At 49.3% G+C, this 15,847-nt stretch overlaps 1 protein-coding gene and 1 long non-coding RNA gene across 5 annotated transcripts in view; one reads left to right on the forward strand and one right to left on the reverse strand.

Annotated features, from left to right (window-relative positions):
- LOC140402292 (cytochrome P450 2C3-like) overlaps positions 1 to 15,847 on the forward strand; it is a 66,973-nt gene that overhangs the window by 23,983 nt on the left and 27,143 nt on the right. For both annotated transcript variants that reach the window (XM_072489958.1, XM_072489959.1), the window contains exon 7: positions 8,249 to 8,436. In XM_072489958.1, coding sequence (XP_072346059.1) covers positions 8,249 to 8,436 — 188 coding nt within the window. The remainder of the gene's footprint in view (positions 1 to 8,248; positions 8,437 to 15,847) is intronic.
- The window catches only part of LOC140402296 (uncharacterized), a 269,290-nt gene that overhangs the window by 16,799 nt on the left and 236,644 nt on the right, over positions 1 to 15,847 (reverse strand). For all 3 annotated transcript variants that reach the window (XR_011938111.1, XR_011938110.1, XR_011938115.1), the window contains one exon: positions 8,246 to 8,431. This is a non-coding gene — a long non-coding RNA (uncharacterized lncRNA). The remainder of the gene's footprint in view (positions 1 to 8,245; positions 8,432 to 15,847) is intronic.

Below are 15,847 nucleotides of genomic sequence, written 5' to 3' on the forward strand. Positions count from 1 at the left end.
AGGCCCTGAGGCGAGTCAACGCATCCTCGCCGTGTGCCAGGCTCAACCTGATACAATTCAAGGTGGTCCACAGTGCGCACGTGACTGTGGCCCGGATGAGCAGCTTCTTTGAGGGGGTGGAGGATAGGTGTGGGCGCTGTGCGGGGGGGTCTGCGACCCATGGCCAAATGTTTTGGGCGTGTCCGCGGCCGAGAGAATTTTGGCAGGGGTTTGTCAGAAGTATTAAAGGTGTGGGTCGTGCCGAGTCCAGAGGTGGCGATCTTTGGCGTGTCAGACGATCTGGGAGCCCCAGGGGTTGAGAGAGGCCGATGTTTTGGCCTTTGCCTCCCTGGTGGCCCAGAGACGAAGCTTACTAGTATGGAAGGACTCGGAACCCCAAAGTCGGGGGTATGGGTTAGCAACATAGCGGGGTTTCTCAGACTCGAGAAAATCAAGTTCGCCTTGAGGGGATCAGGACGGGGGGGAAAGAGGCATGGGGTGTTGAGTAAGGTTAGAAGGACCAGTGGAAAGTGGGGCTGGGGAAGGAGGTCCTGTTTATTAAAGACATGTTGGCTGGGGTTTGTTATTGGGTGGGGTTGTTGTTTATCTTGTTTTGTTCCCTTTGATACCTGGTGGTTAAAACTCCGGCGTCTGTTCGGGTAACTGAGGAAGAATTCAGAATGTCCAAATGACCTAACAAACACGTCTTTCGGGACTGTGGGAGGAAACCGGAGCACCCGGAGGAAACCCACGCAGGCACGGGGAGAAAGTGCAGACTCCGCACAGACAGTGACCCAAGTCGGGAATCGAACCTGGGACCCTGGCGCGGTGAAGCAGCGCTGCTAACCCCTGTGCTACCATTAATGGGCCTGACCTGTTATTTCCAGAGCCTCCGCGATGCTCTGCTGGGAGGAATTACCGACGGCGAGTTTCACTTCTGGTTTCAAAACCAGACCGATGAAGGAGAGGAGGTAGGACATGCAGAGGCGCGACCGTGGGCTGACGGACTTCCACTGGCAGGGCTGGCTGGAGATCCGTCTGCTAGGTCCGGGGAGGGGGGGCAGCGTGGGGTGACCAAGGGATGGGCAGTGGTGTCGGGTTGACGACCACAGGACTGGGGAGCCCAGACATGGACCGCCATTGCCGCAGCCTATAAGGCAGCCATCTTGCTGCGCACCCCACTGACTGCCCTCCTTGACCTTTGGTTACGCAATGACACCGGCCATATAGGTGCCCCCACCCCACCACCTCTACATTCCATCCCCCACCCACCAACTTTCCTCCCTGCCCCAACAACCGCATGCCACCCGTGGGGCAGCATGCGGCCCACCCTAGGGATGTGCCCACGCTAGCCCCTGCAGGAGGGCGCCTGGTGGGAGCCAAGGACCACAGAGCTAGCATGGGTAGCGCCAGCCAATGATACCCCTGGCAGTAGGGATGGGCACCAGAGCCAGAGGCCGCAACAGTGCCGGGCATTGAAGGGGCCAGAGGTGTAGAGGGCAGAGTGCCAGGGGGATCGGCTGGGTGGGTGGGGATGGGGAAGAGGACATGCAGGGGCAGGGATAAAGTGCAAACCGCGGCCACCGTTTGGCCTGTTGGACCTGGTTGGGTACGGGGGTACGCACCATGCTAACATGTCTGACTTCCACCCCATATAGACCATGGACTTGGAATCCAGCCAGGAATGGTGGTCTTCATCCTAGTCGCTGCAACCCTGGGGGATGCACTCAGGGTGTACGAGCTGGAGCTGCTCAGGGTAGACCTTGCAGCAACGGAGGCTGCCCCAGAGGAACAGGAGCCAGCTGGTGAGGATGGAGAGCCGGCCAAACAACAGTCCGAGGAGGAGATGTGAAGGAGGCACTGCGTGTACTGGCAGCGTCTGTCATTCGAGGACCTGCTGGACCGGGCATGACGTTGAAGACTCCGGCTGACATATATGCGACATATCTGCCAGATCATGGTGCACCTGGCACTGCGAGGGGTATGGAGGAGGACCCCCGCTCCCGGTGGTTGTCAAGGTGATGGCTGCCCTGAACCTTTATGCACCAGGGTCCTTCCAGGCGCCGAGTAGAGATCTGTCTGGGATCTCAGACCTCGGTGCGCAGGTGCAACTGCACTGTCATAGAGGCCCTTTATGCCCGGTGGGCACAATATATCAAATATGTGGACGGAGCTAACGAGGAGGTCCGGGCAGCGGGGCTCATTGTTACCGCCGAGATTCCCAAGGTTCAGGGGATGATCGACAGGATGCATGTCGCCCTACGAGCACCGGCCCACTCACCACAAATCGAAAGCTTTTCCACTCGATGAACCTGCAGCTGGTGTGTGACCATGAGGTGCACGTCATGCACGTCTGCGCCCAATACCCAGGCAGTGTGCACAACGTCTTCATCCTCGCATACTCAACGGTTCCTGACCTCTTGGAGGTGCAACCCCAGCTGAGGGGTTGTCTCCTGGGTTACTGGGGTTATCCGTTGCAGACATGCTTGATGACGCCTTTCCAGAGGCCCACTACAATGATGCCCATGCAGCGACCAGGGACATGATCGAGCGATGCTTCCTGAGGATGAGGTTCAGGTACCTGGCCCACTCTGGAGCAACCTTCCAGTATATGGTTAGGTGAGTCTCCCACATTATGGTGGCCTGCTGCATCCTTCACAACATCGCGCAGCAGGGGGGGGGGGGGGGGGGGGGCGTGCTGGAGGAGGGTAATCTTTTCTCAGTAGATAACCCCTCCACCCCAAGAATCAGTCGAGTGAACCTTCTCGCAGTGCTTCCAATGTAATCATATTCCTTTCTTAAATGAGACCAAAACCATACACAGTACTTTTAGGAGAAAAGTTAAGAGGAAATATAACTTAGGAGAGGTTACTGATCGAGGTGTTCAAAATAGAGGTAAAAAAGCCAACATAAGTGTACTTTACCTGACTGCTCGTCGTATTTGGAATAAGGTAAATGAGTTGATAGCGCAAATCATCGTGAATGACTATGATTTAGTGGCCATTACTGAAACATGGTTAAAGGATGGTCACGACTGGGATTTAAATATTCGAGGGTATCAAACTATTCGGAAGGACAGAGTGGATGGTAAAGGAGGTGGTGTAGCTCTGTTATTTAAGGATGACATCCGGGCAATAGTAAGGGATGACATCGGTGCTATGGAGGATAAAGTTGAATCCATTTGGGTGGAAATCAGGAATAGTAAGGCGAAAAAGTCACTGATAGGCGAAGTCTATAGGCCACCAAATAATAACATTATGGTGGGGCATGCAATAAACAAAGAAATAACGGATGCATGTAGAAATGCTACAGCAGTTATCATGGGGGATTTTAATCCACATTTCGATTGCTTTAAACAGGTCAGTCAAGGCAGCCTTGAGGAGAAGTTTATAGAATGTATCTGCGATAGTTTCCGAGAACAGTATATAATGGAACCTACGAGGGAACAAGTGGTCCTAGATCTGGTCCTGTGTAATGAGACAGGATTGATTCATGATCTCATAGCTAGGGATCCTCTCGGAAGGAGCGATCACAATATGGTGGAATTTAAAATACGGATGGAGGGTGAGAAGGTAAAATCAAACACTAGTGTTTTGTGCTTAAACAAAGGAGATTACAATGGGATGAGAGACAAACTAGCTAAGGTAGACTGGGAGCAAAGACTTTATGGTGAAACAGTTGAGGAACAGTGGAGAATCTTCCAAGCGATTTTTCAGTGCTCAGCAAAGGTTTATACCAACAAAAAGGAAGGACGGTAGAAAGAGGGAAAATCGACCGTGGATATCTAAGGAAATAAGGGAGAGTATCAAATTGAAGGAAAAAGCATACAAAGTGGCAAAAATTAGTGGGAGACTAGAGGACTGGGAAATCTTTAGGGGGCAACAGAAAGCTACTAAAAGAGCTATAAAAAAGAGTAAGGTAGATTGTGAGAGTAAACTTGCTCAGAATATAAAAACAGATAGTAAAAGTTTCTACAAACATATAAAACAAAAAAGAGTGGCTAAGGTAAATATTGGTCCTTTCGAGGATGAGAAGGGAGATTTAATAATGGGAGATGAGGAAATGGCTGAGGAACTGAACAGGTTTTTTTGGGTCGGTCTTCACAGTGGAAGACACAAATAACATGCCAGTGACTGATAGAAATGAGGCTATGACAGGTGAGGACCTTTAGAGGATTGTTATCGCCAAGGAGGTAGTGATGGGCAAGCTAATGGGGCTAAAGGTAGACAAGTCTCCTGGCCCTGATGGAATGCATCCCAGAGCGTTAAAAGAGATGGCTAGGGAAATTGCAAATGCACTAGTGATAATTTACCAAAATTCACTAGACTCTGGGGTGGTCCCGGCGGATTGGAAATTAGCAAACGTGACACCACTGTTTAGAAAAGGAGGTAGGCAGAAAGTGGGTAATTATAGGCCAGTGAGCTTAACTTCGGTAGTAGGGAAGATGCTGGAATCTATCATCAAGGAAGAAATAGCGAGGTATCTGGATGGAAATTGTCCCATTGGGCAGATGCAGCATGGGTTCATAAATGGCAGGTCATGCCTAACTAATTTCGTGGAATTTTTTGAGGACATTACCAGTGCGGTAGATAACAGGGAGCCAATGGATGCGGTTTTTCTGGATTTCCAGAAAACCTTTGACAAGGTGCCACATAAAAGGTTGCTGCATAAGATAAAGAGCCATGGCATTAAGGGGAAAGTAGTACCATGGATTGAGGATTGGTTAATTAATAGAAAGCAAAGAGTGGGGATTAATGGGTGTTTCTCTGGTTGGCAATCAGTAGCTAGTGGTGTCCCTCAGGGATCAGTGTTGGGCCCACAATTGTTCACAATTCACATCGATGATTTGGAGTTGGGGACCAAGGGCAATGTGTCCAAGTTTGCAGACGACACTAAGATGAGTGGTAAAGCAAAAGGTGCAGAGGATACTGGAAGTCTGCAGAGGGATTTGGACAGGCTAAGTGAATGGGCTAGGGTCTGGCAGATGGAATACAATTTTGGTAGGAATAACAACAAAAGGGATTATTATTTAAATGATAAAATATTAAAACATATGGCTGTGCAGAGAGACCTGGGTGGGCTAGTGCATGAGTCGCAAAAAGTTGGTTTACAAGTGCAACAGGTGATTAAGAAGGCAAATGGAATGTTGTCCTTCATTGCTAGAGGGATGGAGTTTAAGACTAGGGAGGTTGTGCTGCAATTGTATAAGGTGTTAGTGAGGCCACACCTGGAGTATTGTGTTCAGTTTTAGTCTCCTTACTTGAGAAAGGACGTACTGGCACTGGAGGGTGTGCAGAGGAGATTCACTAGGTTAATCCCAGAGCTGAAGGGGTTGGATTATGAGGAGAGGTTGAGTAGACTGGGACTGTACTCGTTGGAATTTAGAAGGATGAGGGGGGATCTTATAGAAACATATAAAATTATAAGGGAATAAATAGGATAGATGCGGGCAGGTTGTTTCCACTGGCGGGTGAAAGCAGAACTAGGGGGCATAGCCTCAAAATAAGAGGAAGTAGATTTAGGACTGAGTTTAGGAGGAACTTCTTCACCCAACGGGTTGTGAATCTATGGAATTCCTTGCCCAGTGAAGCAGTAGAGGCTCCTTCATTAAATGTTATTAAGATAAAGATAGATAGTTTTTTGAAGAATAAAGGGATTAAGGGTTATGGTGTTCGGGCCGGAAAGTGGAGCTGAGTCCACAAAAGATCAGACATGATCTCATTGAATGGCGGAGCAGGCTCGAGGGGCCAGATGGCCTACTCCTGTTCCTAGTTCTTATGTTCTTATTAAGTGTGGTTTCACCAATGGACTGTACAACTGTTGTAAAACCTCCCTGCCGTTATATAAGGAGGCCCAGTAGTTCAGTGGTTAGCACTGTTGCTTCACAGCACCAGGAACCCGGGTTTGATTACCGGCTTGGGTAACTATGCGGAGTCTGCACGGTCTCCCGTGTCTATGTGGGTTTCCTCCGGTTTCTTCCCAAAAGACGTGCTTGGTGAATTGGACATTCTGAATTCTCCCTTAGTGTACCCGATACGTGCGGAATGTGGCGACTAGGGGATTTTCACAGTAACTTCATTGCGGTGTTAATGTACGTCTACTAGTGACACTAATAAAGATTATTATTATATTCCATTCCCCTTGCAATAAGTAACAAAATGTTGTTTACCTTCTTAATCACTTGCTGCACCTGCATACTAACATTGTGTGATTCATGTACCAGGACACCTAAATCCCTATTCTCACACCTAGGCAGGTTCCAAGAAAAAGCTGATCACTTGGCAGGTCATTCCTCCGTCGCCTGCAGCATTCAACCGCTGCTCACTATCACAATCAGTTGCGTCTTCTAAATTTATCAATACCTCTATGGTGACTGTGACTGTGACTGTGAACTTTCTCTTCTTGTTCCTTTAATTTGCATATCCCCCATTTTGCAATCTTGCTTATCCCTGGATCTTCATTGTGTCAAAATCAAGACTCATCCACTTGGTTTCAAAAATGACGGGCAGGATTCTCTCATCCCGCGGCAGAGTGTCCACGCCGTCGTATACGCCGTCGCGTTTTACGACGGCGTGAACGGATGGATCCCAGGACTAATTCTGGCCCCTACAGGAGGCCAGCATGGTGCTGGAGCGGTTCACGCCACTCCAGCTGCCGATCCCGGCACGAACTGGGTGCCGCGGGATCCGCGCATGCGCGGTGGTGCCGGCGCCAACGCGCGCATGCGCAGTGGCCTCCTTTGACGGCTGGCCCCGACGCAACATGGCGCAGGACTACAGGGGCCGGCGCGTAGGAAATGTGTCCCATAGCCAGAGATGCCGGCCCGCCAATCGGTGGGCCCCGATTGCGGGCCAGGCCGCATTGGAGCCCCCTTCCCCCCCCTACAGACCGCCACCTGACCCTTCCACGCTGAGTTCCCGCTGGTTGAGAGCAGGTGTGGACGGCGCCGGCGGTACTCAGCAATTCCACGACGGCCGCTCGGCACATCCCGGCCCGAGAATCGGTGGGTTGGACATGTAGAGCGGCCCGCAACCAGCACAGCACCAACCACGCCGGCTCTGCGGAGAATCACATGCCGGCGTCGGGCGGCGTGGCCCTGCAGCCATCTAAGATGGCCACCTGCAAAGGGCCATGGGAATTATGGCCAACCCAGGACTCAGACAGATGCAGAGCCTATGTGTATCTGAAGCACAGGTAACCAGGCCTGATTGAAACCCCCGCTCGTTTGCATTTCAATGGCCCATTTTCCCAGGACAATAGAACTCCAATCAAGCAACCGGTACAGCCACAGACTGATCGGCGCCACTCCCTTTACCCAGGAAGTCCAACTGCCAAGGTCAATGACCGCTAAGGACCCGCCCAGCCACCAAGGCAGCCGCCCCTTTATTGGCCGAAATCGAAGACAGTGATCAGAGCCCTGGTGAACTATTGGGTCCAAGGTTAAGGACCTCCCCAAAGAGCGTGAAATCCCAGAGGGATAAAAGAGAGCACAGCCATGTGTTCTGTCTCTTTTGGATCCGGCCTGTGCTGACCCAATTGCAGCAGGAACAGCCATCCATGTTCAAGACCAACGATCACTACCTGACGGATGAGCCCAGCAGAGACAAAGCCACTTTCTTCGAACCAGCCAAGTGAAATCCAGATAAAGGCCTTATCCATTTACACAGTGCCGGTCGCCCTGAAGTTAAGTATAGGTTATTGTAGCTGATAGGTGTAGTTTAACTCGTAGTAGATATTGTAGATTTGCATGTCGACATAACCCTTATGTATGTAAATAAACCATCTTTTGAACTAACTAACTGGTTGTGTCGTCATTTGATCGATATAAGGGAAGGCTTGTGGTTCACCAACATTATTAATAGAGCAACAGCCCGGTCGCGGGGATTCTCTGGCCTGGCCCAGGGCTGGGAGAGTCCCGCCCGACGACTTTTCCAGTATCCCAAAACTATACGATTCCTTACCTCCTTTAATTTTTTTGCTTCATCCTAAAATCTTCAGGCTTTAAAGAGCCAAACATTGTGTGCCTAATCTTGGATTGTGGGCATTGATTTCCACCCCGGGTTTCTAAGTGAGAATATATTAAATAAGCTCTAACTCTCCAGTAGTCTTCAACCAATATCTTGTAATTGGCTAAGACCATCAAATACACTGGCAGTCAGGTAAAGTAATGGTATCGGCCACAATGTGCGAAGTGTCACAGACGACATGGATGATGTTTGTAAATGAAATATATTTAACAATTTAAAACTATCTTTCTTTGTCCTACCAGAAAAAATTCATCGAGAGATTGATGAAGTGGTTGGATCCTGTCGAAGACCCACTGTTGAAGATCGAGCAAATATGCCATATACAGATGCCGTTATACACGAAGTTCAGCGATACATCGACCTTGCTCCCATGAGTCTTCCACACACGGTGACAAGAGATGTAGAATTCAGCGGATATCTGATTCCTAAGGTTGGAATCAAAACCATTATTTATATAGTTCCTCATGATGTCAAAACAGCACGTTGTATTATGGAATTGCGTTTGAAACGCAACGACTATTGTTATACGGAAATTGTAGCGGATATTCCTTGCCACCATTCTCCCACAAAACACACAATGAGACATATAACTAGTTCTTTGGTTTATAGTTATTTTGTTAAGGGAGCAATATTGACTGGAATACCAGGAGGAAATTTTACATTATGAGAAGGTATTTAATAGCACAGATACAGGGAAACTATGTCCTCTGATGGGGAAATCCAGTACCAGGGAGCAATAGCCTTAATATGCAAGTGAAATCAGGGAGCACACAGGGTCATGGAAATCTGGAATTTATTCCCCTAAAAAGATGGGGATGCTGAATCAATTGAATTTTCAATGGAGGGGGATACATGGAGTTGATGTATAAGTTAGCCATGATTTAATTGAATGGCAGAAGTTTAAAAAAATACATTTTTATTGGCACTTTTCAATTTTTACAGAATAACAATTTAATGAATAGTGCACCTGATATTTATATGTTGTGCAGTTTCTTATTTACATACCTTTTAACATACATTCCCACCCATCCATCCTCCCCCCCACTCCCCCCCCCCCCCTTCCCGCCCTCATTGGTAGTCCAGTCTTCTGCCCTGGGTGTCAATTACTGGGCTCAGCTCCTCTTTTCTGCGGTTTTCTGTTGTTGTCCTTGTGAGTTCGGCTGGGGGGGGGGGGGGGGGGGCTTCCTGCCTCCACTCTTCCTTCCTTTTTTCCCCATGTGACTCCCTTGGGTTCCTTCCTCATCTCCTCCCCCTTCCACCTTTGCTCCGCCTCATTGTGTGCGTTCTTGTCTGCTCTCCCCCTTCACTCCTGTGGTGATATGCATATGCCCAGTAATGTATATAATTATCTATTAATGTATATAGTTATCTATACGAACTCCAACCAGCAGGTGGCGATGAGATCCACCATGTGACTCCACAGATGGGCAGTTGGTAGTAAGTTGTACTCGAGGACAGTTGCATTAGAAGTAGTTCCAGGAGAATTCACTTATTCATTAACATTTGTATTGTAATTCGTTAGTTATCTTTCCACGTGTTCATTTTGTCAATAAACTATCTTACGAGTAAAGAACTAGAAGTTCTGTGTGCATCCTTACAACGGCCACAGCACAGAACATAACATGGTACCAAGAGTGTTGAACAATTGAAGATAACTATGGAGAAGTCAGGACAAAACAGACTGAAGAAAGAAAAAAGAAAATTCTTCCACCTACCTGATAAACTACTGGCAACTGGAACTCAATGCACGAAAAGACTGAAATTTGAGATGGGAGGTCTGAAGGCATCTCACCAGCTTCAAGTCACTTGTAATGTGGATGAGAATTGGCGTGTTTTGAAGCAGCAATTCGAACTCTACGTTGCAGTCCTTGGCCTGCAGGCACAGCCTGATGAGAAGCATATTGTGTTGCTGCTCATGGTAGCAGGTCTTCAAGCCACTGAAATTTACAATACCTTCGCGTACGACAGCGAAGCAAAAAGCAAAACCTTTGATGAAGTAATGAAATACTTTGATTGACATTGCTTCCCGAAAAAAAAAGAAACATTCAAGCATTATTGGGGCGATTCTCCGATATTGAGGCCAAGTGTTCGCGCCGTCGTGAACGCCGTGAACAGGGCACGGACATGACCTATTCAGGCCCCCACAGGGGGCCAGCACGGCGCTGGAGCGGTTCACACCGCTCCAACGTCCTTACGTGGTGCCAAATGGGCGCCATGCCAACCCATGCATGCACAGTTCGGGCAGCCCAATCCTGCGCATGCGCAGTTGGGCCGCGCCATCCTGCGCATGTGCGGGGAACGTCTTACGCACGCCGGCCCCGCACCAACATGGAGCCGGTGTTCTGGGGCTGCGCGCAGAAGGAGGTAGGCCCGGGAGGGGAGAGGCCAGCCCGCCGATCGGTGGGCCCCGATTGCGGGCCAGACCCCATCGGAGGCCACCCCGGTAAAGGAGCCCCCTATCCCCCCCACAGGCCGCCCCCCCCCAGCGTTCCCGCAGAGTTCCCGCCGGCAGCAACCAGGGGTGGACGGCAACGCGGGAACCTTTCGTGTCGTAGCGGCCGCTCGGCCCACCCGGCCCGAGAATCGCCGCTCGCCGGTTCTCCGAGCGGCCCGATGCGAATTGCGCGCTGCTGGTTTCTGGGGGGTGGGAGAATCACGTGTGGGGGTCGGGGCAGCGTGGCGCGATTCGCGCGGCGCCCCTCCCACCCGGCGTGGGGGGGGGGTGGAGAATAGCGCCCTATTTCTTTCACATGTGTACTCAGTAGGTGGGCAAATCTTTTGTTAGTTTTCTAACCGACATATGGTTGAAGGTACAGTCGTGCAATTTTAGTATTTTAAAGTCGTTGATAATCTGCGATCAGATAGTGTCGGGATTTTGACTGATAAGGTATGCAAAAGGCTATTGAGGGAAGAGCTTCAGCAAGAAAACGCTATCAATATTTGTCATGCAAGCGAGCTAGCTGCACAGCAGATTAGCGCGCTCAATCTGAAATATTTTAGTGTCAATGTGGCACAGGATGCCAGCGCCATAAGCTTACTGACGCAGTCAAAGAAGAAACGTGGAACATGGTCTCAGAGTGGGCATCTATTTTAAGCGGCCGACCTGATCCGCCATTTTGTGCCAGCGATAATGTCCTGCGTTCGGGGAGGTGTGTTCCAAGTGTGGAAGAACAAATCATTTTGCTGGGCAATGTTTTTCACGTCCAACAGTGGACCAAACAAGACCAGTTAACTTAGTTAATGAGTCATCCATCGGAGACCTGGTTGCTGTTGATTTGATTTCAGCTGAGGACACAAGTAGTCCGAATAGGCAAAACCACAAATCTTTCCTCACAATTTGCAGCCATGGTGATGCGGATGCGAATACCACAGTAGATGGACGGTTCTGTTGATGGTGAATGGCACACTAATCAAATGAAATCTCAACACGGGAGCGAGGGCCAACCTTATCACTTTGTCAGCTTTAAAAGGGCTGAAAACGAAACTGAAAATAGTTCATCAATCAGTACTACAGGAGGAGTATAATGGTAATGAGATCGCAATGTGCTAGGAGCATGTGAGCTCGCAGTAACTCTAAAAGACAGAACTTAGAATCATAGAAAAGCTAAAGCACAGAAGGAGGCCATTCGGCCTATCTTGTCCATGCCAGCTCTAGGACACCCAGGTGCCGTTTCTAATCCCACCTTCCTGCATCCGAGCTCTCGCGGAGCGCAAATCCCTCATAGGAGTGGAAGTATGTGGAGCGCTTGGGCTGTTAAGTGGGTTTACAGTGCAGAATGCATGGTACCCCGCCAACATGCATCCATAAAATCCATCAAAAAGGGCTTTCCGAAGATATTTCAAGGCTTTGGCACTCTGCCTTTTACATACCACATCCAATTGAAGGAGGATGCGAAGCCAGTCATACACGTGGTGTGACAGCTCCATTGAAGGATAACTTGAAGGCCAAGTTAGATAGAATGACAGCTCTAGGCATCATCAAACGCATAGAGGAACCTACAGACTGGGTTAACTCTATGGTATGCGTCAAGGAGAGGAATAATGATCTACGAATATGCATAGACCCCAAAGACCTTAACATCAAGAGAAAACACTACCCGATTCCAAAGAGGGAGGAAATAATATGCGAGATGGCTGGAGTGACATGTTAGACATATCACAAGGCTTTTGGCAGCTCAAACTGAACAAAGCGAGCACAAAGCTGTGTACGTTTTACACATCCTTTGGGCGCTACTGTTTCCTTCGGATGCCATTTGGTATAATTTCTGCTTCAGAAATTTTCCATCGTGCCACGGAAACATCCGCAACAATAAATACAGAACAACCAGGAACACCAACAATAAATGAAGCGGAACATGATCACCTATTCAGCCATTGCTCAGATCAACCCGATTACTTCATAACCTCAGAGACTGAATTTGTAGTGAACTGTGCACAGTTACATGTTTAAAATTATTATGCATATCATGTTTGGTGAAGCAGTTCTATTTGTAAATGTTAATGCTTCCAAAGGAAGGGGGCTGTGGTTATATGCATATGCACAGTAATGTATATAGTTATCTAAACGATCTCCACCAGTAGGTGGCGATAGAGATCTAGCACGTGACGCCACAGATCGGCAGTTGGTTGTAGGTCGCCAGTTTGCTCAACGTTGCTAGTCTGTCCCTTATGTAAAAGTCCCTGACTGCTAGCGACGCCCGTCCTGTCTCCTTTTTATAAAAGTGATGTCGAGCATGGCTGGTGTGAATTTGAGATTTCCACAGATGGGGGCTGATGCACTATCAATTATGACGAGACGAGAGTAGACAGTAATCGAGGCTTTATTAAGCAGAGATGTGTTGCCTCCTGCAGCTGCTACCGAAATGGCAGCAGCTCGGTGAGCACACCCATTTATAATCAGCCTACTGGGCGGAGCCAGCAGGCAGGGATCTACCCCTGTACCTGTAGTACAGGAGCCTTACCGTATTACTTCTAATACACATCTTATACAAACAGTGGTGACTACCACAGGGGCCATGGGAGATATCTCTGTATGATCGAAATGCTGCCTCATTTGGTTCCATGTCTTTAGTGTTGCTACCACCACTGGGCAGGGTGTCTATTTCGTCGGGGCGGGGGGGGGGGGGGGGGGGTGGTAGTGCTGCTGTGGAGAGGGCCAGGAGGGTTGTTCCCTTGCAGGAGGACTCCTCCAACCTTACCCATTCCATGTTAAGTTCATGTATCCATCCCATCATCCTCTCTGCAGTAGCTGCCCACCAGTCGTCTTGTAGATTCGGCAGACCACCCATATTTTGCTTCCTTTGCAGTGTCAATTTAAGTTCTTACCCCCACCCTCCCCACACACAAATGCTATGATCATTTTGTCTATGTTATGGAAAAACTCTTTGGGGATGAGGATCGATATGGATCTAAACAGGAAGAGGAATCTTGGCAGTACGTTCATCTTGATCGTCTGCACCCTCCCCACCAGGGAAAGCGGGAGTCCATCCCATCTCTGTAGTCCTTTTTAACTTCCTCCGCCAGACTGGTCAGATTCCACTTGTGGACCCATGTCCAGTCATGGGCTATCTGGATCCCCAGGCAGTGGAATTTGTTTTGGGCTAGTTTGAATGGTAGTCCCTCCTTCTGTCCCTCCCCCATTTGGGTTCACCGGGAATGCCTCGCTCTTGCCCAGGTGAATTTGTAGCCCAAGAAGGCTCAAAACTCTTCCAGGAGCTGCATGATTGCTTTCAGGCAGTTCTGTGGGTCCAAGGCGTAGAGGAGCAGGTCATTCGCATAGAGTTTTGATTTGATTTGATTTATTATTGTCACATGTATTAGTATACAGTGAAAAGTATTGTTTCTTGCATGCTGTACAAACAATGCGTACCGTACATAGGGAAGGAAGGCGAGACTGCAGAATATAATGTTACAGTTATAGCAAGGTGTAGAGAAAGGATCAACTTAATATGAGGTAGGTCCATTCAAAAGTCTGGTGGCAGTAGGGAAGAAGCTGTTCTTGAGTCGGTTGGTACGTGACCTCAAACTTTGGTATCTTTTCCTGACGGAAGGAGGTGGAAGAGAGTATGTCCGGGGTGCGTGGGGTCCTTCATTCTGCTGGATGCCTTTCTGAGGCAGCGGGAATTATAGATAGAGTCAATGGATTGGAGGCTGGTTTGCGTGATGGACTGGGCTACATTCAGACCTAGAGTGAGACTCTGTGCTCTCTGCCTTTTCTTTGAATGCCCCTCCAGCTTTTCGCATCTTGCAGAGTGATAGCCAGGATTTCAATTGCCAGGCCGAACAAGAGCGGAGACAGTGGGCATCCCTGCCGTGTGCGGCTGTGCAGCTGGAGGTATTCAGAGCTGGTGGTGTTGGTTTGAACACTTGCCTTGGGGGGTGTTGTACTGGAGTTTCACCCATGAGGTGAACCCCGCACCTGGCCCAAACCGCTCCAGTACCTCAAAGAGCTACTTCCACTCGACTCGGTCCAAGGCCTTTTCTGCGTCCAGGGAGACGATAACCTCTGGTGTTCTCTCCCCAGATGGGGTCTATTACATTCATCAGTCGACTGATGTTCACAGTTAACTGTCTACCCTTAACAAAGCCCATTTGGTCCTCTGCGATTACCTCCGGTGCGCGGTTCTCCAATCTCTTGGTCATGACTTTCGCGAGTATCTTCTTGTCTACGTTGAGCAGCGAAATGGGTCTGTATGATCCGCATTCCGTCGGATCTTTTTTAGGTATCAGCGATATCGTGGCCTGTGTTAGCATAGGAGGCAGAGTACCCCTCGCTAGCGAGTCTGCGAATATATTCCTTAGGTGTGGGGCCAGGGCTAGTGCAAATTTTTAATAGAAGTCTACTGGGAACCAGCCAGGTCCCGGTGCCTACCCCGCCTGCATGGAACTGATACTCTCCATGATCTCTCCCAGTTCTATTGGTGTTTCCACATCCCCCCGCCTATCATCCCCCTTCTGCTATTCTTCACCTGGGCTATCTCCCTCGTGGCTGCCTGCTTTCTCAGCTGGTGAGCCAGTAGACGGCCAGCCTTTTCTCCGTGCTCATAGATGTTCCCCCATGTCTGGCAGAGTTGGTGCACTGCTTTCCTGGTGGATAGCAGATTAAAGTCCATTTGTAGCTTTTTCCTCTGCGGCAGCAGCTCTACGATCAATGCCTTGGAGTATTATTTGTCGATCTCAAGAATGGGGTCGATCAGTTGTTGCCTGGCCTCCCTATCTTCCCTGTCTCTACTTGCCTTGTAGACTATAATTTCTCCCCTAATCACAGCCACCAGTGCCTCTCAGAATGTGGAAGGTGAGACTTCCCCATTGTGGTTATCAGTAACATACTCGCCTATGGCCTGTGATGGCAGAAGACCTTGTCAGCCAAGAGGTCCGTGTCCAGCCGCCATATGGAGCACTGGGCATGGCCCATCTCCAGCCGCAACTCGGTAGCACTGTTTCTTCACAGCGCCAGGGTCCCGCTCGGGTCACTGTCTGTGCGGAGTCTGCATGTTCTCCCCGTGTCTGCGTGGGTTTCCTCCGCGTGCTCCTGTTTCCTCCCACAGTCCAAAGATGTGCAGATTGGGTGGATTGGCCATGCTAAATTACCCCCTAGTGTCCAAAATGGTTAGGTGGGGTTACTGGATTAAGGGAATAGGATGGAGGTGTGGCCTCTTTCCAAGGGCCGGTGCAGACTCGATTGCCAAATGGCCTCCTTCTGCACTGAAAATTCTAAAATTCTAAATCAAACTCTATGTAAGCGTGGTCGGTGATGACTATCACAGAATATTCCACCCTTACTATTCCTGGAAGCACCGATTTTCCCACTGCAAAGAAGTATATCCTTCAATATGCTTTGT

This window comes from Scyliorhinus torazame, chromosome 25 (assembly GCF_047496885.1).
Source record: "Scyliorhinus torazame isolate Kashiwa2021f chromosome 25, sScyTor2.1, whole genome shotgun sequence".
Lineage (NCBI taxonomy): Eukaryota > Metazoa > Chordata > Chondrichthyes > Carcharhiniformes > Scyliorhinidae > Scyliorhinus > Scyliorhinus torazame.